The sequence below is a fragment of the Miscanthus floridulus genome, chromosome 3 (assembly GCF_019320115.1).
Source record: "Miscanthus floridulus cultivar M001 chromosome 3, ASM1932011v1, whole genome shotgun sequence".
In the NCBI taxonomy this organism is placed as follows: domain Eukaryota; kingdom Viridiplantae; phylum Streptophyta; class Magnoliopsida; order Poales; family Poaceae; genus Miscanthus; species Miscanthus floridulus.
The window spans coordinates 27137443-27160779 of record NC_089582.1 but is presented as its reverse complement, the minus strand read 5'-3'; the positions used below and the strand labels follow the sequence as shown (position 1 = coordinate 27160779).

The following is a 23337-nucleotide window of genomic DNA, read 5'->3' as shown; positions in this document are numbered from 1 at the left end:
CTGAAAGAAATGGGGTCGTCTACTGTGATGGATTTCTACCCGATCGTTCCTTTGCCACCCAGTCTTCCCTCGTCACGAGATTCTGGAACTCTGACCCTATTGATGTCCAGATAATATATGCAGAACTCAATGACCTTCTCCGTTGACCATCATTCAACCATGCCCCCTTCTGACCTAAATCTATTCCTAACATACCTTCTGAAAACTTTCATCATCCTTTCGAAAGGGAACATCTGATGCAGGTACATTGAGCCAAGGGCTCTAATTTTGTCAATAAGATGAATGAGTAGATGCACTGAGATATAAAAGTAAGTCGGCGGGAAATGCATCTCAAGCCTAACGAGAGTTTCAGCTATGTCCCGCTGCAGCTGGTCCAGCGTGGACACATCAATGATCTTTTTTGAGATCGCATTGAAGAACGAGCATAGCTTTATGATTGGGGCACTGACCTTCGGGGGGAGGATACCACGCAAGACAACAGGGAGCAGCTGAGTCATAATGACATGACAGTCATGGGACTTCATACAGCCATAGTTGAAGTTGAGTTCTCTCATGTTCACTAGCCTCTTTGGCTTCGCACAGTAGCCCATCGGGACTTTGAGTTCATTGAAGAAAGAAATAAGTGCACGCTTTCCTTCATTCTTCAAGGTCCATGACGCAACCGGAAGTTCGAACTAGCCATCCTCTAGCTCCACAGGATACAGCTCCTTCCTAATTCCCAAGTGTTGCATGTCTAGACGTGTGGCTAGTGAATCCTTCGATGTCCACTAGGTGTCCATCAAGGTGTTAAGCATCTTGCCACACACATTTTTAGTAATGTACAAGGGATCAAGACAGTGGCATACACTCAGCACTGGCCAGTAAGGTAGTTTCCAGAAAACCAATGTTTTCTTCCTGACACTCCCATCAGGCGCTGCTACTGCATTGTCCCCCTTCCCAAGGACAACCTCTAGTTTGTTGACTTCTCAAAGTATCGTAGGCCCGTCTCGATATTTTGGAGGTAAGCATTTCTCAATAGTCCCGTCAAAATCTTTTCTATTCATGCGGTAAGGGTGATCCTTAGGTAGGAACCTACGGTGTCCCATATAAACTATCTTTGAGTTCTTTGACAGATGTACCGCATCGGTGTCGTCCAAGCACTCGACACATCCAGTATAGCCTTTTGTCTTCTCTCCGGACAGGCAACCTCGACCTGGCAGGTCTGTGATTGTAGCGATAAGTACTACCTTGATAATGACATGTTCCTTTTTTTACTCGTCCCAAATATTCTCCACACCCTTTTCAAACATCTCCACTAGTTCATCGATCACTGGTTCCAGAAACACATCGATGTCATTCCCAGGTTGTCTTGGCCCTTGGATCAATAGTGGCATCTAGAGGTACGACCGCTTCATACAGAGCCAAGGTGAAAGGCTGTATATACAGAGCGTCACTGGCCACGTGCTATGATTGCTTCTAACCTAGTCGAAAGGATTCATCCCATCGGTGCTCAAACCAAACCAAAGGTGCCTTATGTCTCCACCGATGTTCTTATAGAACATAGTATTGACTGTCCTCCGGTCCTTCCCATCGGCGGTGTGCCTATGATTGTATCTTTCTTACACTCTTCGCCATGCCAGCGCAATAGCTTGGTTGACTTTGCACATGCAAACAACCTATGCACCCGGGGAGCTATAGGGAAATACCAAACGACCTTCATGGGACCTCCTCTAGTTTTTGTACCGTCATCTGATGGCCCTTCCTTGTACCGTGTAGCTTCATACTTGGGGCACGCATCCAAGAATTTGTATTCGTCTTCACGGTAAAATATGCAATCATTGGAACACGCGTGAATTTTTTCAACCTTGAGGCCGATGGGGCAGATCATTTGATTGGCCAGGTATGTCTTTTCTAGCAACTCATTTTTTCTAGGAGCATTTTCCTTATTATATCTTACAACTGATTGAAGCCTTTATCGCTAAATCCGTTTGTCGATTTGAACTCTAACAGCATGATGTCGCCTTCCAATTTGCTCATTGGACAATCCGTATACAATGGTGTTTTGTCATCTTGTCTGATTTTCTCTAGCTTTCTCAGCAGTCTTTCACTAAGATATCCGGTCTCTACATTACGTAGCAGCTGAGAAATGCCATTGTTATCCTCGGTGTCATCAGCTAGCGTGTTCCTAAACATATCATTAATTGTGGCCATAGGTTCCGTGTTGACACCGGGTTCCTCGTTAGCATCATGGATGGCTACGTCAGGCATGGCCACATCATGATCGTTTTCCTACGGAATATTCACACCAACCTCACCATGCATAGTCTATATCGTATAGTTTGGCATGAACTCCCTGCTAATCAAGTGCATTCATACGGACTCAATTTGAGCCCATTTCCTTTGATTCATGCAATCTTTGCTTGGGCAGAAGACAGGATTCCCATTCCTACCTTTGGCTTTGGCATTGGTGATAAACTGGCTGACTCCATGCATGTACCGCTTGTCCGTTCGGGACAGATGCATCCACTCTCGATCCATCTCTGCACAAAAAAATATTGAGACAATAATTATAGAGAAATTAATAAGAAGTCGAGCTTTATGGACAACAATTGTAGCTCGGAAGTACCATTTATTCTAAACTTATTTCATTTAGTCACCCCATTTTTGGAAAACATTATTGTACACTAATTATTGGAAAATTAAAATTGGTAGCCCCGGCCATATAAATTAAAAATCGTAGCCCCATAAAAAACAATTATTGCATAATAATACAGAACAATTATTCTACTCAATGCCACATAAAAATGGAGACCCTAATTTTTTTAAAAAAAGTCTAAAATTGGAGACATGACCATGAACAATAATGTAGCTCCAAACAATGTGTTGGTAGGTGACACATGGATTAATTTGCTCACCAAAATTATAAAAGAATCTACTCTACTCTTATCAAGAACTAATTATAGCATCACATACTAACAATGATCTTGACCACCATGTAATTAGCTAGGATTTTAAATGTGTTCAAAGACACCAACCTTTTGGATGATAGATTCACCATAATTTGCTTGGATGCCTTGCACAAAGTCCAATTGGAAAAGTGCTCTCTAGAATGGAGAAAGAACCAGAATGAGAATCAAGCAATGTAGCCATCAAAACAACGCTAATTAAGCAACAAAATCAAAGGAGTGGATGCTTGTTACTAACCTTAAAGCAAAAAGATCAAGTCATTCTTCCAAATCCAAGAGCTAGCTTCACGGTGAAGAGCAGCCGCAACAATGGAGGGAGCGGCCCAAACGCGTGCCTCTGTGCTCGGGATGGAAGAGAGAAGGAAGGAGAGGATGGCACCAGCATTTTGTACTAACAGTGATAGCACCAAATCACTGTCGGCACTTGGTTAGAACCGACAGTGATAAGTGGCCGCCAACTCACTACCGGTACAAGCCACAAACCAGCAGTGATGTAGTCCTTCATTGCCGGTTTTAGCCTAGCCCCAATCATTTTCTCATTTTCAAGCTCAGAACCGGCAGTGAAGGTACATCACTGCCGGTCTCACAAATCTGGCAGTGATGAGGCCGACGGTGATGTCCAAATCTGTAGTAGATTATAGCAGATCCATGGTTGGAGCCATGGCGGAGTTTGTTGTATTACTAACTAGGGTCGACAGAATCTGTAATTTTAACAACGGGAGAAAAAAATTAACAAATGTTTATAGGAAATGACGAAAATGGTACATATTTATTTATTTATATTTGACTTTTTGATAAAATTTCAAATCTAGCAAATGTGCCCGTGCGTTGAAATGGAATTGACACCTTTGTTGCGTGGTGATCTGAACGATTTGCGCCTGTTCGACACGTCATCTGTTTTAATACGTATTGGATTCAGATCGTGTACCGCCAATGGACGCACAAACATGCATAGTTCTAATTTTTATGAGCACGGGTTATTATTAGTCCAAAATAGATAGGACAAAGAGGTGCATGAGGGTATTATGGGAACTTAAAAAAAAATAGGATGGAGAAGAAAATCCTTTCATCATATCTTATGTTTGAGACATTTTTCTTTTAAGATACAACTCTTCACACAAATATCCAGATTGGGTTTGCTGGGATTGGAGAGGTTGAAAGGGGATTAATCGAACAAATCTTGAGACAGAACATTTCCCCATCGAAAGATAATCGTACAACGTTCCATAATTTAATGCTATGGCATAAGGCCAAGCTTAGAGCATCTCCAAGAGCTCCCAATAAAATCTCCCAATCTAGGAATTTTGACAAGAATAGAAAAAACTCATCTTCGAGAGTTCCCAATCCCACTTCCCAATCTTTTGGCACTTGAAAAAAAATCAGCGAAAGCACGGATATATCCACGCGTGGAAGACGTGCCTATCGGTCTGCAAATCTAGGTGGAAGGGCGTGAGAAAAAATAAAGAGTAGGGAGGGGTTTCTGATGCAAATGTACAAAAGAGAAAGAATATATAAAATTGGTTAGGATAATTTAGAAATAGTATAGGATTCCTGATGTAAAATTGTCTTCTATATTTTATGAGTGAATTATTGAAAACCGTTGGAGATGGTCTTTTTCATTTCTCCTAGTATTTTTGGGCGAACATGGAGATGCTCTTAGCATGACACAACCGCTAATTTGCCATCTCAAACGGAAAAAAAATCACCGTAGACAGAAAAGAAAAGAAAAGGTCTAGCTCCTGTCCCATAGCACGTGGTGCACTGGCACCCACCCTGCAAAAGCGCTCGGCAAAAAAATGCACTCAGCAAAGGACTTCTTTGCCGAGTGCCAGACTCTCGGCAAAAGCGCGGCACTCGGCATAGGATGATCCGCGTAACGGTGGTTGACCACGTCCTTCTTTACCGAGTGCCTGTTGTTAGGCACTCGGCAAAGATTTTATTTGTTTTTAAAAAAATTCTTTGCCGAGTGTCCCAGATCCGGCACTCGGCAAAGATTTAATTTTTTTTTAAATTTCTTTGCCGAGTGTCCCAGATCTGGCACTCGGCAAAATTGTTTTTTTTTAAAATACTTTGCCGAGTGCCCTTGGCACGACACTCGGCAAAGTATTTTTTTTAAAAAACAATTTTGCCGAGTGCCAGATCTGGGACACTCGGCAAAGAAATTTTTTTAAAAAAAATTAAATCTTTGCCGAGTGCCAGATCTGGGACAGTCGGCAAAGAAATTAAAAAAAAAATAAAATCTTTGCCGAGTGCCTCCCTGATCCGGCACTCGGCAAAGGGCGTTTGTAGGACTTAACCAAATTCGGCCAGCTGGGCAGTCAAACCGACAGCCAGCCAGCCAGCCCCCGCGCCGACGCCCGCGCCACCCCCACCCCCGCGCCGCGCCCACGCCGCCACTGCCCGCGCCATCCGCGCTGCCCGCGCCGCCCGGCCGCCCGCGCTGCCCGCGCCCTGTCCCCGGCCACCCCAGGCCGACCCTACCCCCGGTCGGCCCTACCCGCGGCCGGCCCTACCCCCAGCCCCATTTCTGACTCCGAAGACCCCGACTCCAACCCCGACGCTGCCCGACCCTACCCCCGGCGCCCGTTAGGTATGCCTTCTCTCTTCTTGTTGTCGTGGTAGTGATAGTTGTAGTAGTATTAGTTGTACTAGTAGTGCTAGTGGTAGTAGTAGTATTAGAAGTAGTGGTAGTAGTAGTACAACTAGTGGTAGTAGTAGTAGTAGAATTAGTGGTAGTAGTAGTAGAAGTAGTGGTAGTAGTTGTAGCAATAGTGGAAGTAGTAGTAGAAGTAGTGGTATTACTTGAATATATTCTTCTGCATGGATTGATATCCAAATTACATGGCTTCTCTTGAGACATATGTGCTTGTCGGCCATCGTGCCGCTGTTTTTTGCAAGTTTTGGAAACCTCACCATGCAGGGGAGGTTCTGCCGAATTTTTTTTAAATGACAGTATTTTGTTCCATTTTTGTAGAGAAGAGCCCGTTGGAGCCGAGTTGGAGTTCCTGTCGCCGTGCCGGTCTGCCTGCACTGCGCTGCCTCGCCACTGCACCGACCCGCCATGGCCCCGCTAGCCTGACTCCGCCACCACCCTAGGTATAACCCCTCTTTCCGTATCATGGTTGTAGATCGCGTAACCTAGTTAGGCGTCTCTCATTCAAAAGAGATATGGTTGGAGGTATGCAGATCTTTGCATATCTATGACTGTATCTGTTTCGGATTGTCCATGTTTTTTGGACAGCTCGCGGATGCGTAGATGGGTTAGTTTCCATGGTCTGCTCTGATCCGAGACAGAGTTTTGGCATCACCTCCCTGTTGTTCTCTGGATACGCACTCTTCTTTCGCAGGATGTGTATCTGGAGAACAGCAGGGATGTGCTGCCGAAATTCTGTCTCGAATAGGAGTAGAGCATGGAAACTAACCTCATCTATGCATCCGCGGGTGGGATTAGGACCTATCCTCACCTATTAGATAGTAGGAACACCATGTAGATGCAATTGATGGTTATATTACTCGCTGATACATATGTTAGAGAATGGATGACCGTTAGTGGATATACATGGGCTAGAGAAGTCAGAGTGATTACACCACGGAATGGATGAACAAGACCGATGCTTTCTTGAACAGTGCATTTGGCAAGGCTGCTAAAGGACATTGCCTAGTTTTGTGTCCCCGCAGCAAATGTGGAAACAGGAGGAGGGTAAACAAGGTGGAAATGGGTAAACATCTTGTGAAGAATGGATTTATACCGGACTACACCCTATGGGTCCACCATGGTGAAGCCCATCGTATGAGAGAGGAGGTGGTGAGACCATGGGTGGAGGCTTTTGATGCTGATGCCGGGGTACTAGACATGTTAGATGACTTTCACCAAGGACAGTTCGATGAGGGACGTGAGAAGGAGGAGATGGAGGCAGCCGCACAGGCGTTCTACGACATGATGGACTTGGCACAGAAACCCCTTCACGATCGGTCAATGGTGTCTCAACTAGATGCCATTGGACGCTTAATGGGGTTGAAGTCCAAGTTAAACTTGAGTCGACCTGGCTTCGATAAGATGTTGGCCATGATTGGGACCCTGCTTCCGGAGGGCCACATTCTATCAAAGAGCATGTACGAGTCACAGAAACTCCTTTGAGCACTTAAGATGCCGTGTGAGTAGATACATGCTTGTCCGAAGGGGTGCGTCCTATTTAGGAAAGAACACAAGCATGCAAAGTTCTGTCCAAAGTGTAAATCCTCTAGGTACCTAGAGGTAGACTCTGATGATGGCCAGAAGAGGCAACTTACGATCCCCGTGAAAATCCTACAGTACCTTGCGTTCCGACCAAGGATCCAACGGCTATACATGACCAAGGAATTCGCGAAACAGATGACATGACACAAAAATGGCAAATGGTACAATCCTGACAAGATGGTACATCCATCCGATGGTGAAGCTTAGATCCACTTTAATGACAAACATCATGACAAAGCAGATGAGGCTCATAATGTATGTGTCGTGCTGGCAATAGATGGGTTCAATCCTTATGAAATGATGGATGCCCCATACACATGTTGGCCCATCTTCGTTATCCCCCTTAATCTCCCCCCCCCCCCGCTATCTCCTTTTAACGACATAATGTATTCTTGTCGTTGATAATTCCTAGACACCCAGGGAGTAATAAGGGTGTGTTCATGGAGCCCGTGTTTGATGAATTGGTCCATGCTTCGGTCGAAGGGGTATGGACATACGATCGAGCTACAAAGACAACCTTCAAAATGCATGTTTGGTACCACTACTCCCTGCATGACTTCCTGGCGTATGGGATATTCTGCGCCTAGTGTGTTCACGGGAAGTTCCCATGCCCAATATGCCAGGAAGGTGTGAGGTTCATTTAGTTGCAGAAGGGTGGCAAGTATTCGTCGTTCGACAGACATCGTCAATTCCTACCTCTTGACCATCCATGTAGACAAGACATCAAGAACTTTATGAAAGGTGTCAAAGTGACAAACCCTGCACCACGGATGATGACTGGTGCCCAGGTTCATGCTCAGATAGATGCTCTCATGCCTAATGAAGGTGGTTTTGTGGGATATGTTGAGCAACATATGTGGACTCATATCTCGAGCATGACGAGGCTCCCCTATTTCGATGACCTTCTTCTGCCACATAACATTGATGTAATGCACACTGAAAAGAATGTCGCCGAGGCACTTTGGGCAACACTCATGGACACTGAAAAGTCTAAGGACAACCCTAAGGCTAGAGTGGACCTGGCAACATTGTGCGATAGACCAAATCAAGAGATGTAGCCTCCTAGTCATGGTAAGACCTGGAGAAGGCCTAAGGCCGATTTTGTCTTAAAAATGACCAAAGGAGGGATGTACTTGAATGGATCAAGACGCTAATGTTCCCTAATGGGTATGCATCGAATCTAAAGAGGGGAGTGAACTTAGGCACTCTGCGAGTAAACGGGATGAAGAGTCATGACTACCACATATGGATTGAGCGGCTTCTTCCGGCGATGGTTCGAGGCTATGTCCCGGAGCATGTCTGGCAAGTGCTGGCAGAGTTGAGCTACTTATTTCGCCAGCTTTGTGCCAAGGAGCTCTCTCGGACCGTCATTGATGACTTTGAAAAAGCGGCACCCGTGTTGCTTTGTAAGTTGGAGAAGCTCTTCCCACCCGGCTTCTTCTTGTCGATGCAGCATTTGATTGTGCACCTCCCGTATGAGGCACGGATGGGGGGGCCCGTGCAGAACTGTTGGTGCAATCCAATCGAGAGATGTCTGAAGACTCTTCATAAAAAATGTAGAAATAAAGCCAAAATTGAGGCTTCCATTGTAGAGGCATACATTCTAGAGGAGGTGTCGAACTTCATAGAGAAATACTACACTGAGAAACTTCCTAGCGTTTATAATTCACCCCCTCGTTACAATGCTGGTGAAAATGAATCGAACCTCAGCCTTTTCCAAGGGCAACTCGGAAGCGCAAGTGCATCGACCACTAAGCAATTGAAAAATGAAGAGTGGCGTAGTATCATGCTATATGTGTTGACCAACCTTGTCGAGGTGCAACCGTTCATTGGGTAAGTTCTGAACGAACTTGTTTCATTTCGCCGTATGTCCTTGTTTCTTCGTCCAACCCCCTTGTTTCTCGTTGGTACAGGGAATTTCTTCGTCAATCCTGGCATGGATCAAGGCAACCTACCCTGCAAGAAAATGATACCCTTCTTTCACTGGGTGCGGGACCAGGGAGCCCTGATTTCATTTGTTGGTTCAAACAGAAAGCCCAAACTGATGTGTCTATAAGTGACGAGCTGAGACAGGTTGCAAACGGCTGTGCCGTTAGGGTCAAATCATTTACCGGTTATGACATGAATGGATATCGTTTTCACACAGCAAGCTACGAGCAGAGTCGGTCCAATCGAAAAACCACAAACAGTGGAGTTGTTACGTCCGGCACTGATGGACTCGACTATTATGGAAGAATTGAAGAAATCTATGAACTATCATTCTATGGTTCCAAACCTCTTAGTCCTATCATATTCAAATGCCACTGGTTTCATCCTGGAGTAACGAGACGGACCCCTAAGCTTGGGCTAGTCAAGATTTGATAGGATTCCGTCTATCCAGGAAAAGATGTCTACATTGTGGCTCAATAGGCTGTCCAGGTTTATTATATGTCATACGCGTGCAAGGACGTCGAGCATCTTAAGGGTTGGTCTATTGTGCACAAGGTATCGCCACACGGTAAACTACCTGTCCCAAACGATAAAGATTACAACTTCAACTCAAACACATATGATGGAGAGTTCTATCAAGAAGAGGGACTGCAAGGAAGGTTTGACATAGACTTAATCGAAGAGATAGGAATGGAAGTAGACAATGAAAGGGATGATGACGAGGATGCTCGAGACGAGGTGCAAAATCTAAAGGACATACACATGCTTGAGCGATTATGTTGAGGCAATGACAATGAAGACAACATTCCTCCTTCGGATAGTGTTGATGAGTTGGACAATGTTGATAGTGACGACGAGACCTATGATCCAGCTAATCTCAATCATGAAGATTATTTCTAATACATGTAATACTATGTTTTTTGTAATTATGTTTTGTTCATTTTTGCAAATATTTCTAATACATGTATTACTATGTTTTTTGTAATTATGTTTTGTTCATTTTTTCACCTATTTCTAATTACGTCTTGTTTTTCTTTTTTGTTGCCGGTGATTGAACAAAGATGGCAGGCGACCGTCATAGGTCCGTGAACTCGATATACCAAAGACCACGCCGGCTGCAAGAGGAAGCGGAGGGGGCGGCAGAGGGATCGGATAGGAGGAGGAGGAGGACTGCCAAACGTAGGAGGGGGCTATCTCCTCCCACGCCGCTTGAGGAGGAGCTGGAGGAGGAGGTGGCGCCCGTGGACGAGTCAGACGATGAGCTGGTTCGGCAGATGGACGAGGAGGAGGGGCTGCACGAGGACGACGAGTTGGAGGCGGCAGGCACGGGTTCCGCTTCCTCCGACTTCTCTTCAAGTGTCTACTTACGAGGTCCCGCGAGCCTTCCACATGTTTCGCTTCCTCACCAACGCCCAGTGATTCACCCCAAAGGGCAAAAATAAGTAACTTTATATGTTATCACCACTACTTCATATGATATGATAAAAAAACTAATATTTTTTCTTAATCACTTGTGTAGGAACTGGGTGGTTATGTCGGGTGGTAACGCACGGCTAGTCAACGGCATCCTAGGTCTTCTGTGCAGGCAACACTTCCCCGACATTGTCACGTATGCATCGAAGATGGAGCCGGCCTACTCGTTGGACCACTACGCCGTCGCCACCGATGCGGAGTACCCCAACAAGGCGACGCGGGTGAAGGCAGAGCTTTGGGTAAGTCTCCCTTGCACAACATTGCTCAATACGTCGCATTCATTGGACTTTTCTTGAAATGATGAATGGATACATCACTTTTGTATGCAGACTTATTACAGATGCGAGGAGGGATTTGAGGCCAGGGTGGAGCAGGTGACTACCAAAGCCTGTAAAAAACTTGTCTCCGACATGCATCACGAGGTGCGCATCTAGGCCATCGTAACCTACTATGGGTCGAAGCTTGGAGAGAGGAAAACTAAGAAAGATGCAAGAGAGATGCAGCTGACCCGGGAGCAGTAGCTTGAGGTAAATGAAGAACATCAATATTGATTCGTTTTGAGATTAAGTTGGTTTAATTTGATCTTCTTATATGTCCAATACTTGATGACGTGTAGATCATTCCCTAGTGGTGCCAAGCGTATCCCGAGTGCTGGGCGATGATGGTGGACAGGTGGTTCACGGAGGAGTACCTCAAGATGCACAGGGATGTCCAGGACCATCATTTGCAGATGCAAGGTCCAGCACACCATCAAGGCAGCCGCAGCCTCGCCGGATACAAACAAGCATGGGTACGTGAATTCATTTATCTATTGTGATGCTCAGTTCTGCCTGATTTCTAATCATCGTGCTATCTTTCTCCCAGTCGGCGTCACATAGTGGCTAGGCTTGCTCGGACTTCCAGGCATGGTGTATGGCCCACAAGGGCAAGGCGACGTCCGATGTCTCCTTCAACCTAGAGGACCCGCCGAGGCATACACGAACCCGAGGGTCCACTCCCGCATCAGTGAGTACACTAAGGTGGCGAGGTCGTTCCATGGGTCAGACCACGATCCGAGCACGTAGGACTTCGATGGAGAGGCCGTCATGAGGGCGGGGCAAGGCAAGAAGCATGGGCGGTTCTAGCTTGGCGATGGCGTCATCGACATGACCTCTACTCCCTCTCTCTCCCAGATCTGAGCACGGAGCACGAGCGAGAGTCTGGCCATTCGCACACGGCCGACCGCTGCACAGCACCGGGTCGACGCACTCGAGGTTATTCCTATTTTACTCGTCATACATGGATCTTTACACATCTTAATGAGCTTTTGCATTACTGAAACATTGGAGTAATTACTGAAACATTGGAGTAAAATATTTCAGGCCCGTCTGGAATAAGAAATGAGGCAACGTCAGGAGTTGGAGGCCGGGCAGCAAAGGATGGCGGCCTAGCTGGAGGCTGAGCGGGCCGAGCGGCAGGCCCAGGCGCAGAGGCTGACAGACATTACGGAGTTCTTACAAGGACTTGGGCAACGTGTGGGCTTCTCTCTACCACCTGGGCTGTTGGTTCCACCTCCGCCTCCACGTCCTGCAGCTATAGCTAGTCCTGTGAGTATGAAAGTTTTTTACTTTCCCTTGTGCTTTGCTTGTATAGCCTCTACCTTCCTAGATTAGCTATCCAAATAATCTTGTCTCACATGCAATCTTTTCTCCTTTGTGCAGTCTCCATCTGATGGTGGTTTGAATAATCCACCTCATGCACCTCCGAATGATGGAGCTGAGCCTTCACCACAGTCGCCTTGGCCGAGATGAGTGCACGTTGTATTTTTTTTTCATTTGTTGTTCACTTTGTGATATACTTGTGATGCACTTGTGGACTTTGATGGACTTGTGTATTTATTTGGATGGACTTGAGCACTTATTATTAAAAATGTGACATATATTGTGATGGATGTGATATGTGCGGATGGATGTGTGGATGGATGAGATATATATGTGATGGATGAGATATATATGTGATGAATGAGATATATATGTGATGGATGAGATATATATGTGATGGATGAGATATATATGTGATATATGTTTGTATGAATTTATTTGTCATGATGGAATGTAAAAAAAATTAAAAATTGCAGTTTTAGGTCACTTTGCCGAGTGTTGTACTCGGCAAAGGACCCCTTTGCTGAGTGCAATGGTCACCGCACTCGGCAAAGTTGGAAAAATTGGTGTCCAGACAACCATTTTTCCAGCTTTGCCGAGTGCTGTGACCATGGAACTCGGCAAAGAAATTTAAAAAAAAAATCAAACTTTGCCGAGTGCCGGACAGAGGGCACTCGGCAAAGAATTTTTTTTAAAAAAAAATTCAAACTTTGCCGAGTGCCAGACAGAGGACACTCGACAAAGAAATTTAAAAAAAAAATCAAACTTTGCCGAGTGCCGCACAGAGGCCACTCGGCAAAGAAATTTAAAAAAAATTCAAACTTTGCCGAGTGCCGGGCAGAGGGCACTCGGCAAAGAATTTTTTTAAAAAAAAAATTCAAACTTTGCCGAGTGTCGAGCAGAGGGCACTCGGCAAAGAAATTAAAAAATTCAAACTTTGCCGAGTGTCGGACAGTGGGCACTCGGCAAAGAAATTAAAAAAAATAAAAAATATTTGTCGAGTGCCTGAAGGTTGGCACTCGGCAAAGAAATTTTGTAAAAAAAAATAAAAACTCTTTGCCGAGTGCCTGAAGGGTTGGCACTCGGCAAAGAATTTTTTTTAAAAAAAAATAAAAAAGCTTTGTCGAGTGCCTGCCGGGTTGGCACTCGGCAAAGTGACCGTCAACGGGACCGGCCCGTGATGGTTGCTTTTCTTTGCCGAGTGCCCGATAAAAGACACTCGGCAATGAGGACTTTGCCGATCAATTTTTTGTCGTGTGTTCTTTGCCCAGTGTTGTACTCGGCAAAGGCTTTGCCGAGTGCAATCTGGCCAAGAACCTAAATCCAGTAGTGATGGAACATATGGGTAACGATATGCATATAATACTTTTTGGATTTGCCCCCTGTGCGGGAGAGGTTTTTCCATTCCATTTACAGCGTGCACACGTATACCTTACCCTCATGAGCACGTCTTAAAGGTCAAGTCTTTATGTCTCGAGATTGATGAGCTCACCATGGGTCTATTTGCTTCGTTTCCACAATTGGCCGCACCCAGGCTTCGGCTGCGTCCAAAGTGTGGCGCTCGTTTTTAATGCCATACTTTTGGCGAGAAAGGGCATGGAAATGAGCTAGCATGCGGTTGCGAGGCTTAGCGGTGTGCCGCAAGTGCGGAAGCGCACCAAATGCGGCCGTAAGGCGCGCCGCGGTGAGGAAGCGAACCAAACGCGCCCTATATGCATCAGGGTATATTGTCCACCACTAAAAGAACAATATCATCCTAAAGTAAATATAGGAAACCGTCGTTGAACTCTGGTGAGCAAGATAGTTACTACCACTGCTTTACTAGAATAGGGCAAAGTTTTCACCTGAGCCAGTGGTGGTGTAGGACGGAGATGTAATTGACTTTGGGAGGGTCACCCTTTTATTTATAGAAGAGGTCATAAATCATTTCCGCCTCTGAAAAATGTTGAAGGCTATTATATCTAGGATCCACCTCTAAAAATCATTTTTGGAAGCCGGCAACGTAAAACCTCCGCCTGTGTAAATGTAGGCCCAAATAAAACAACCTAATTGGTTGTCGCCTCCCGCCACCACCCCGACACACACATGCGCGTGCTCACACACACAATCTCCTCAAAGGACGTCTCATCAGGCTTCACCGCCTTGACCTCAAGCCCGAGCTTTTTCAAGAGCACCTTTCTTGCCTGGGCGTTCAACTTTGTTGCTATGAACTTGCTCTTAGTAGTTAAACGGGCACTGCGCTTGGGGACGATATCGTCATCATCATCTGCCTTTGGGTCCTTGGTGATGCACAGCCTAGGCGGTGACGCAATAAGCGGCTGCTGAAGCGGTAGCTTGATGGCATTGATGAAACTCTACAAATCGCTGAGGTCTGGGGAGGACACCGCGCCATTTTCCCCTGAAGCATCCGAAGCCAGCGCATCCGTGTGCGGTGACCCACAGCTACGCATAGGCGAAGGTGGCGGTTTGGGGGCTTCGTCCTCTGCGGGAGCAGGAAGCACAAGAGACAAAGGCCCCATTGTCTGGGCTCCCGCTATCTGGATGATAGGGAGCGAGCCAACGAGATCCACCATCATCGGATCCTCCGTCACATCTCGACCGACATGCCCCGCATCCAGGCGCAGCGACCCACAGCTACGCATAGGCGAAGATGGCGGTTTGGGGGCTTCGTCCTTCGTGGGAGCAGCAAGCACAGGAGGCGGTACTCTAGCTGTCTGGATGACAGGGAGCCAGACGACGAGCTCCACCATCATCGGATCATCCGCCACGTCCTGATCGGCATGCCCCGTGTCCAGGCACAGCGATAAAGTCAACGGGTCGAACGCGGAAAGGATCCCACTAGACATCACATCCCAACGCGGTGCGCCGAGGCAGGCACGAGACGTAGCCCATGAACCCTTGCGCTGGTCAGGCTTTCGCTTCCGCCGCCGCCTCCGACGACCACATACTGAGGTGTCCAATGCAACAACATCAGCATCACCCACCGCGACGCGTAAGGTGGAAGTGCGAAGTACCCCATCAGAAGACCGGCGACGAGGTCGTCCATGGGCTGCTCCCCGCTTATGCTAGCACCGACGTGCATGGTGACCCTCATCCCCACACCGGAGGCACCTGGTCCAACTGCGGCAAATGGCGACAACATGGTCAGAACCAAAGCAATTGAAGTAGTGCCCAACGAGTGCAGACAGGACGGGACGAGCCTGAGTCCTGGGGCTAGTCGGGCGTGCCTACGTATCCACGCCGCGCGGTAGAATCTTCATCCAACCATCAGCGTCAGGGGCTGAGATACGGCGCCGCGACTCGAGACGCTGGAACACTGGCACCCTCTAACGCCTGATATCGGTGTCCCGCGCGCCTTGGCGCTCCGGGTCACGTAGGGGTAGGCCATGGACGAGCAAAGGGTGGCCCCGACGCAAAGTTGATGTTTATTATCTTCTAATTAAATTCGAACCAACATGAGGATTTAATTTTGAAGAGTAGTAATAATTTCTTGTAAATTATGATATAGTTATTTTCTGACCAAAGTTGATCATAACAATATTATAATTTTTTATTCATAATGTTTCATGCATTAATTCTAATTTTGCCCAACGGTAATGTAGAAGTAATGTAGAAGATTAGTGTATGTTTTAAATTTGACCAACGTTAAATTGCGGCATACAATTATTATGTCAAATGTTTCTCATAATCTCTTATGCCGTTTTCATGATACAACCCAATGATGTTTATCTCGTCCATTCCGCCTCTCAATGGAACCAATTATAACCTATGGCGAGAGAAGCATGAGATAGCACGTGCGCTGTCCGACAATGATCTAGCGCTAACCTCTCTCTGTCCCACCTGAGCCCGTGGTGGTGTAGGACGGAGATGTAGTGACGTCACCTCCAAGGAAGGGAACGATGCCCAAAATCATTGTCACCGTCTAAGTTGACACTGATATCAACATGGATTGCACTAGTGCAGCCCCGACCCACCACAACAAAGCGCCAACAGACTAGAGTCGATCCCATGCGGGGAGACCAGCCGTTCGCGCCTCCTCGATGACCGGACGCCACCACCAAGTCGAAATGTCAAGGAACCGTGCTACCCACCATCAAATCAGGTGGGGAAGCTCTCCCCTACCCCATGCGGGGAGACCAGCCGTTTGCGCAGCCTCGATGACCGGACGCCACCAACAAGTCAAAATGTCAAGGAATTGCGCTACCCATGATCAAATCAGGTGGGGAAGCTCTCCCCCTCCCCCCCCCCCCCCCCCCACCCAAGTAAAATTTCCGAAAAAAAGTCCTGCTGCTACAGAATTGATTTTGGGAGGGTCACCCTTTTATTTATAGAAGAGGTCATAAATCATTTCCGCCTCTGAAAAATGTTGAAGGCTATTATATCTAGGATCCACCTCTAAAAATCATTTTTGGAAGCCGGCAACGTAAAACCTCCGCCTGTGTAAATGTAGGCCCAAATAAAACAACCTAATTGGTTGTCGCCTCCCGCCACCACCCTGACACACACATGCGCGTGCTCACACACACAATCTCCTCAAAGGACGTCTCATCAGGCTTCACCGCCTTGACCTCAAGCCCGAGCTTTTTCAAGAGCACCTTTCTTGCCTGGGCGTTCAACTTTGTTGCTATGAACTTGCTCTTAGTAGTTAAACGGGCACTGCGCTTGGGGACGATATCGTCATCATCATCTGCCTTTGAGTCCTTGGTGATGCACAGCCTAGGCGGTGACGCAATAAGCGGCTGCTGAAGCGGTAGCTTGATGGCATTGATGAAACTCTGCAAATCGCTGAGGTCTGGGGAGGACACCGCGCCATTTTCCCCTGAAGCATCCGAAGCCAGCGCATCCGTGTGCGGTGACCCACAGCTACGCATAGGCGAAGGTGGCGGTTTGGGGGCTTCGTCCTCTGCGGGAGCAGGAAGCACAGGAGACAAAGGCCCCATTGTCTGGGCTCCCGCTATCTGGATGATAGGGAGCGAGCCAACGAGATCCACCATCATCGGATCCTCCGTCACATCTCGACCGACATGCCCCGCATCCAGGCGCAGCGACCCACAGCTACGCACAGGCGAAGATGGCGGTTTGGGGGCTTCGTCCTTCGTGGGAGCAGCAAGCACAGGAGGCGGTACTCTAGCTGTCTGGATGACAGGGAGCCAGACGACGAGCTCCACCATCATCGGATCATCCGCCACGTCCTGATCGGCATGCCCCGTGTCCAGGCACAGCGATAAAGTCAACGGGTCGAACGCGGAAAGGATCCCACTGGGCATCACATCCCAACGCGGTGCGCCGAGGCAGGCACGAGACGTAGCCCATGAACCCTTGCGCTGGTCTGGCTTTCGCTTCCGCCGCCGCCTCCGATGACCACATACTGAGGTGTCCAATGCAACAACATCAGCATCACCCACCGCGACGCGTAAGGTGGAAGTGCGAAGTACCCCATCAGAAGACCGGCGACGAGGTCGTCCACGGGCTGCTCCCCGCTTATGCTAGCACCGACGTGCATGGTGACCCTCATCCCCGCACCGGAGGCACCTGGTCCGACTGCGGCAAATGGCGACAACATGGTCGGAACCAAAGCAATTGAAGTAGTGCCCAACGAGTGCAGACAGGACGGGACGAGCCTGAGTCCTGGGGCTAGCCGGGCGTGCCTATGTATCCATGCCGCGCGGTAGAATCTTCATCCAACCATCAGCGTCAGGGGCTGAGATACGGCGCCGCGACTCGAGACGATGGCTGGAACACTGGCACCCTCTAACGCCTGATATCGGTGTCCCGCGCGCCTTGGCGCTCCGAGTCACATAGGGGTAGGCCATGGACGAGCAAAGGGTGGCCCCGACGCAAAGTTGATATTTATTATCTTATAATTAAATTCGAACCAACATGAGGATTTAATTTTGAAGAGTAGTAATAATTTTCTATAAATTATGATATTGTTATTTTCTGACCAAAGTTGATCATAACAATATTATAATTTTTTATTCATAATGTTTCATGCATTAATTCTAATTTTGCCCAACGGTAATGTAGAATTAATGTAGAAGATTATTGTATGTTTTAAATTTGACCAACGTTAAATTGCGGCATACAATTATTATGTCAAATGTTTCTCATAATCTCTTATGTCGTTTTCATGATACAACCCAATGATGTTTATCTCATCCATTCCGCCTCTCAATGGAACCAATTATAACCTATGGCGAGAGAAGCATGAGATAGCACTTACGCTGTCCGACAATGATCTAGTGCTAACCTCTCTCTGTCCCACTGAGCCTGAGGACCCAGTGAGGGCAGAAAATGAGACTGATGCAGCTTTCGCTACTCGGGAGCATGACCATGCAATAGTGAGAATGAAGTATGACCTTGATCGTGCGAAGTGGGATAGTTCAAACTGCAAGTGTTTGATGGTGATTAAGGCCTCCATTGAGGATCCAATAAGGGGATCAATCCCAGAATGTACCACCACCACTGAGTATATCAAGAAGGTGGAGAGTCAGTTTACTGGCTCTTCAAAGGCTTATGCAAGCACTCTTATTAAGAAGTTAGTCAATGAGAAATACACTGGTGGAGGGATTAGCGAGCACATATTAAAGATGAGCAACACGACATCCAAGTTCAAACCAATGGACATGGGGCTCAAGGATGAGTTCCTAGTTCATTTAATTTTTGCATCTTTACCCAAAGAGTATGAGACCTTTGTTGTTAATTACAACTTACAGCCAGATAAGTGGGACATTGAGAAGCTCATTGCCATGTGTGTGCCAGAAGAGAAAAGGCTTAAGAGCTCACATGGTGACTCCGTCAACCATGTGAAGGAAAATAAAAAGAAGAACTTTAACAACAAGAACGCTAAACCACAAGGGAAACCTCAGTGGGACAATAGCTCCTCTTCTAAGTCACAAGGAAAGGCCCCATAGACTGATCACCATCAGAAATTCAATAATGTTCAAGTAGACAAGGATACCTGCAAATGGTGCAAGAAGAGGGGACACTACCAAAAGGATTGTCTAGGGTTCCTGAAGCACCTAATGAGAAAATGTGAGGACATTATTACATTTATAGATGAGTCCTTGTATTCAATTTATGCAAAATCTACTTGGTGGATTGATTGAAGTGCAACTATTCATGTTGTAAATTTATTACAGGGATTCCATACGAGGAGGACCCTGCAAAGAGGAGAAAGACATATTAAGGTAGCAAATGGAGTCAAAGCTGAAGTTGAAGCCATTAGAGAACTCTCATTAGAATTAAATGATGGCTTTGTACTTAAGCTTACAGATGTCCTTTATGTACCCTCTTTGCGTAGAAACTTAATAAGTGTCCCACGTTTAGACGATGATGGATATGATTGCCATTTTGGTAATGGCCAATGTAAGATTATGTTTAATCATACGTGTGTTGGTCTTGCCTTCTAACAAGTCGAGCTTTATTTGTTATCACTTTCTGAGAATATGAATGTTGTGAGCACTACGAATGAGAATGTCTCCTCGTCTATGAATGCAAGAAATAAGCGGAAGAGAATTCATGATGTATCATCGAAATTATGGCACTGTCGTTTAGGCCATATTTCGAGGGGGAGAATAGAACGATTGATTAAGAAATCAATTCTTCTGCCATTAGAATTTTCAGATTTAGAACAATGCATTGATTGCATTAAAGGAAAGTTTGTTAAGAAAATAAAGAAAGACGCCAAACGAAGCGCAGGAATTTTAGAAATAATTCACATAGATATCTGTGGTCCATTTTCTATGAAAAGTCTTGATGGTTACGATGCATTTATAACATTCACAGATGATTATTCTCGTTATGGCTATATTTATCCTATTAAGGAAAGATCAGAAGCATTTGATAAATTTAAGATATTTAAGGCTGAAGTAGAAAATTAGCACAATTTAAAGATTAAGATAGTAAGATCCGACCGTGTGGGAGTACAACGGTAGACATACCCCAAATGGCCAAGTTCCTAGACCTTTTACAAAGTTCTTACAGGAAAATGGCGTAGTGGCCCAGTACTCTACACCGGGCGAGCCTCAGTAGAATGGAGTAGCTGAAAGACGCAACCGTACATTAATGGATATGGTGAGAAGTATAATAAGTTACTCTACTTTAACAATAAGTTTGTGGATGCAGGCGTTAAAAACCGCAATTCATATTCTCAATCGAGTACCAAGCAAGTCGGTGCCCAAAACGCCATATGAGTTGTGGACAGGAAGGGAACCCTCACTTAACCATTTACGTGTGTGGGGCTATACAGCCGAGGCTAAATTATTTAACCCAAACATTGGGAAGCTAGACTCCAAGACAGTCAGTTGCCATTTTATTGGCTATCCAGATAAGTCAAAAGGTTATTGTTTCTATTTTCCTGATAGACATACAAAGTTTGTAGAAACAAGACACGTTGTCTTCTTGTAGGACGAGATGGTTAGGGCGAGCATGGTAGCGTGAGAAATTAACCTTGCGGAGAAGCGAGTACACATGCCCACTCCGATGGTTTAGGAGCCTCTTTTCTCATTACCTGTTACTGCTACACCAACAGTGCAAGACACTATAGTGACAGCAACTGTTGTTACTTCTCCCATGTCAACGATAAATGAACATGAGGAACCTATCCTTCAGGATCCTATAGAGCCTGTTGTCGCACATGAGACAGAGCAACAACAGCCCCATATGGAATAAGCACCAACTAATGAGGCCCCTAGAAGGTCTCAAAGAGCCAGAAATCAGCTATTCCTGATGACTACGAAGTCTATACTAGTGAAGAATTTCAAATGGAGGGTGAAGAAGAATTTCAAATGGAGGGTGATCCCACCTCATTTGAAGAAGCCATGAGAAGCGCTCACAAGTCGAAGTGGCTTGAGGCCATGCAAGATGAAATGAGATCAATGAGCACCAACGATGTTTAGGACTTAGAAGAAATTCCTAAAAGAGCCAAGATAGTAGGCTATAAATGGGTCTACAAAACTAAATATGACTCCAAAGGGAATGTGGAAAGATTTAAAGCGCGACTTGTGGCGAAAGGCTTCACGCAAAGAGAAGGAATAGATTACAATGAGACATTTTCTCTAGTCTCATGTAAGGATTCTTTTAGAATCATAATGGCGTTAGTGGCACATTATGATTTAGAATTACATCAGATGGATATAAACGGCTTTCCTTATTGGGGATTTGGATGAAAATATTTATATGGCACAACCAAAAGGTTTTGTCATGAAAGGAAAAGAACGTATGAGATGTTGTCTGAAAAAATCCATTTACGGATTAAAACAAGCCTCTAGATAGTGGTATTTAAAGTTTGATGGAATAATAAGGAAGTTTGGGTTTAAAGAGAATTTAGAGGATAATTGCATTTATACAAAGTTCAAGAATAGGAAATTCATTTTCCTAATCCTATATGTAGATGACATCTTACTCGCTAGTAGTGATGTTAATCTACTACTGGAGACGAAGAAGTTTTTGTCCTCAAATTTTGATATGAAAAATCTCAGTGAAGCTTCGTTTGTTTTAGGAATAGAGATTCACCGAGATAGAAGAAATGGGGTTTTATGATTATCGCAAAAGGCATACTTAGAAAAAGGTACTAAAAATATAGTATGCATGCGTGTAAGCCTTCACCTGCTCACATAGTCAAGGACGATAGTTTTGGGGAATTCCAATGTCCCAGGAACCAATATGAGATTCACCGAATGAAAGCGGTTCCATATGCTTTAGCTGTGGGAAGCTTACAGTATGCTCAAGTATGTACACGCCCTGACTTAGCTTTTGTTACTGGAATACTTGGTAGATATCAGAGTAATCCAAGAATAGAACACTGGAGAATGGTAAAGAAAGCTTTGTGTTATGTGCAAGGCACAAAAGACATCATGCTAACGTATAGAAAATCTGATTCCCTTCATATAGAGGGGTATTCAGATTTAGATTTTGCTGGAGATGTAGATGATAGAAAATCCACATCAAGCTATGTATTTACTCTCGCAGGGGGAGCTATATCTTGGAAAAGCTTCAAGCAAACCGTCACTACATCGTCCACGATGTATGTCGAGTTTGTAGCATGTTATGAGGCCACGGGGCAGGTGAACTGGCTAAAGAAATTTATGCCCGGGTTGAAAATAGTCGATGACATTCATAGACCACTCAAGTTATACTACGCCAATGAGCCAGCAGTATGTTATGCTCACAATAATAAATTAAGCGGTGCTGCCAAACACATTGACATAAAGTTTAATGTTGTGAAAGACAAAGTCTGGGATTATGCCGGCATGGGTTTACGGGAAAGCCTATAATCCCTAGACAATAAGGGACTAGTTGGGAATCTGTTTCAAAGCAGAGAGGTGTATTGTAGCTGTTAATCTAATGGTACTAACTGTTTTGATGAGGCACGCTCTATGCGCTAATCTATGATGGAATGGGAAAAGAGATAAGTATTTTAAATTTAAGTCATAAGTTGAGATCAAGGGGGAGAATGTTAGGTTGATATCCTCCGACTCGGTCTAACGACCAAGTCTGGCCTTGATACCAAGCCCTGATTGGAGGTGCCAAACCAAGTCATGGTTGGTGGGCCCCCGTCATGCGGCGCCATATAAAAGGAGGTGGGTACCGGGGCTCGAGGCACGAGGTTCACCGACGCCGCCACAAACTCCACCAACAAACCCTAGTCTGATCTATACAGTTCGTTGTGAGCGACAGGAAGCACCGCCGCCACTATCTTCACCACCACTCACTCCGCAAGGCCACTGTCTTCACTGCCACTCACTCCGCAGGGCCACTGTCTTCACCGCCACTCACTCTGCACTGCCTCACCTTTCCCATGGCGACCTCGAGCTCCTTCGCCAAGGCCACCGATGGTCGGTAACACCTCCTCTCTCTCATCCTTTCTCCTCTCTCTCTACCTCCTCTCTCTCATCCTTTCTCCTCTCTCTCTTTCAAGTTGTAGAACGAACTACTTGTTTTCCTAAGAAGATACCTTTGATCTACACCTACCTAGGTGATCCTAATAATCTAACATGGAGAACACCTTGAGAGACCAGTCTTGCTGAACGCGACAGATGGCGGCTTCACCTTATCGACGAGGCTGTCAGCCTGGCCCGTGACGCTCACAACATGGTGGTGCTCCGCCTCG

At 46.0% G+C, this 23337-nt stretch overlaps 1 protein-coding gene across 1 annotated transcript; it reads left to right on the top strand.

Annotated features, from left to right (window-relative positions):
• Window positions 1-18571: 18571 nt before the first annotated feature.
• On the top strand, window positions 18572-19138 carry LOC136543371 (uncharacterized). The gene has a single exon (XM_066535838.1). It carries the CDS (start codon window positions 18572-18574, stop codon window positions 19136-19138), a length of 567 nt encoding a protein of 188 aa, XP_066391935.1.
• The last annotated feature ends 4199 nt before the right edge of the window (window positions 19139-23337 follow it).

Excerpts from the sequence above, each read along its gene's own strand:
- LOC136543371 (XM_066535838.1), top strand. The coding sequence starts at position 18,572 with ATGAAGTATGACCTTGATCGTGCGAAGTGGGATAGTTCAAACTGCAAG.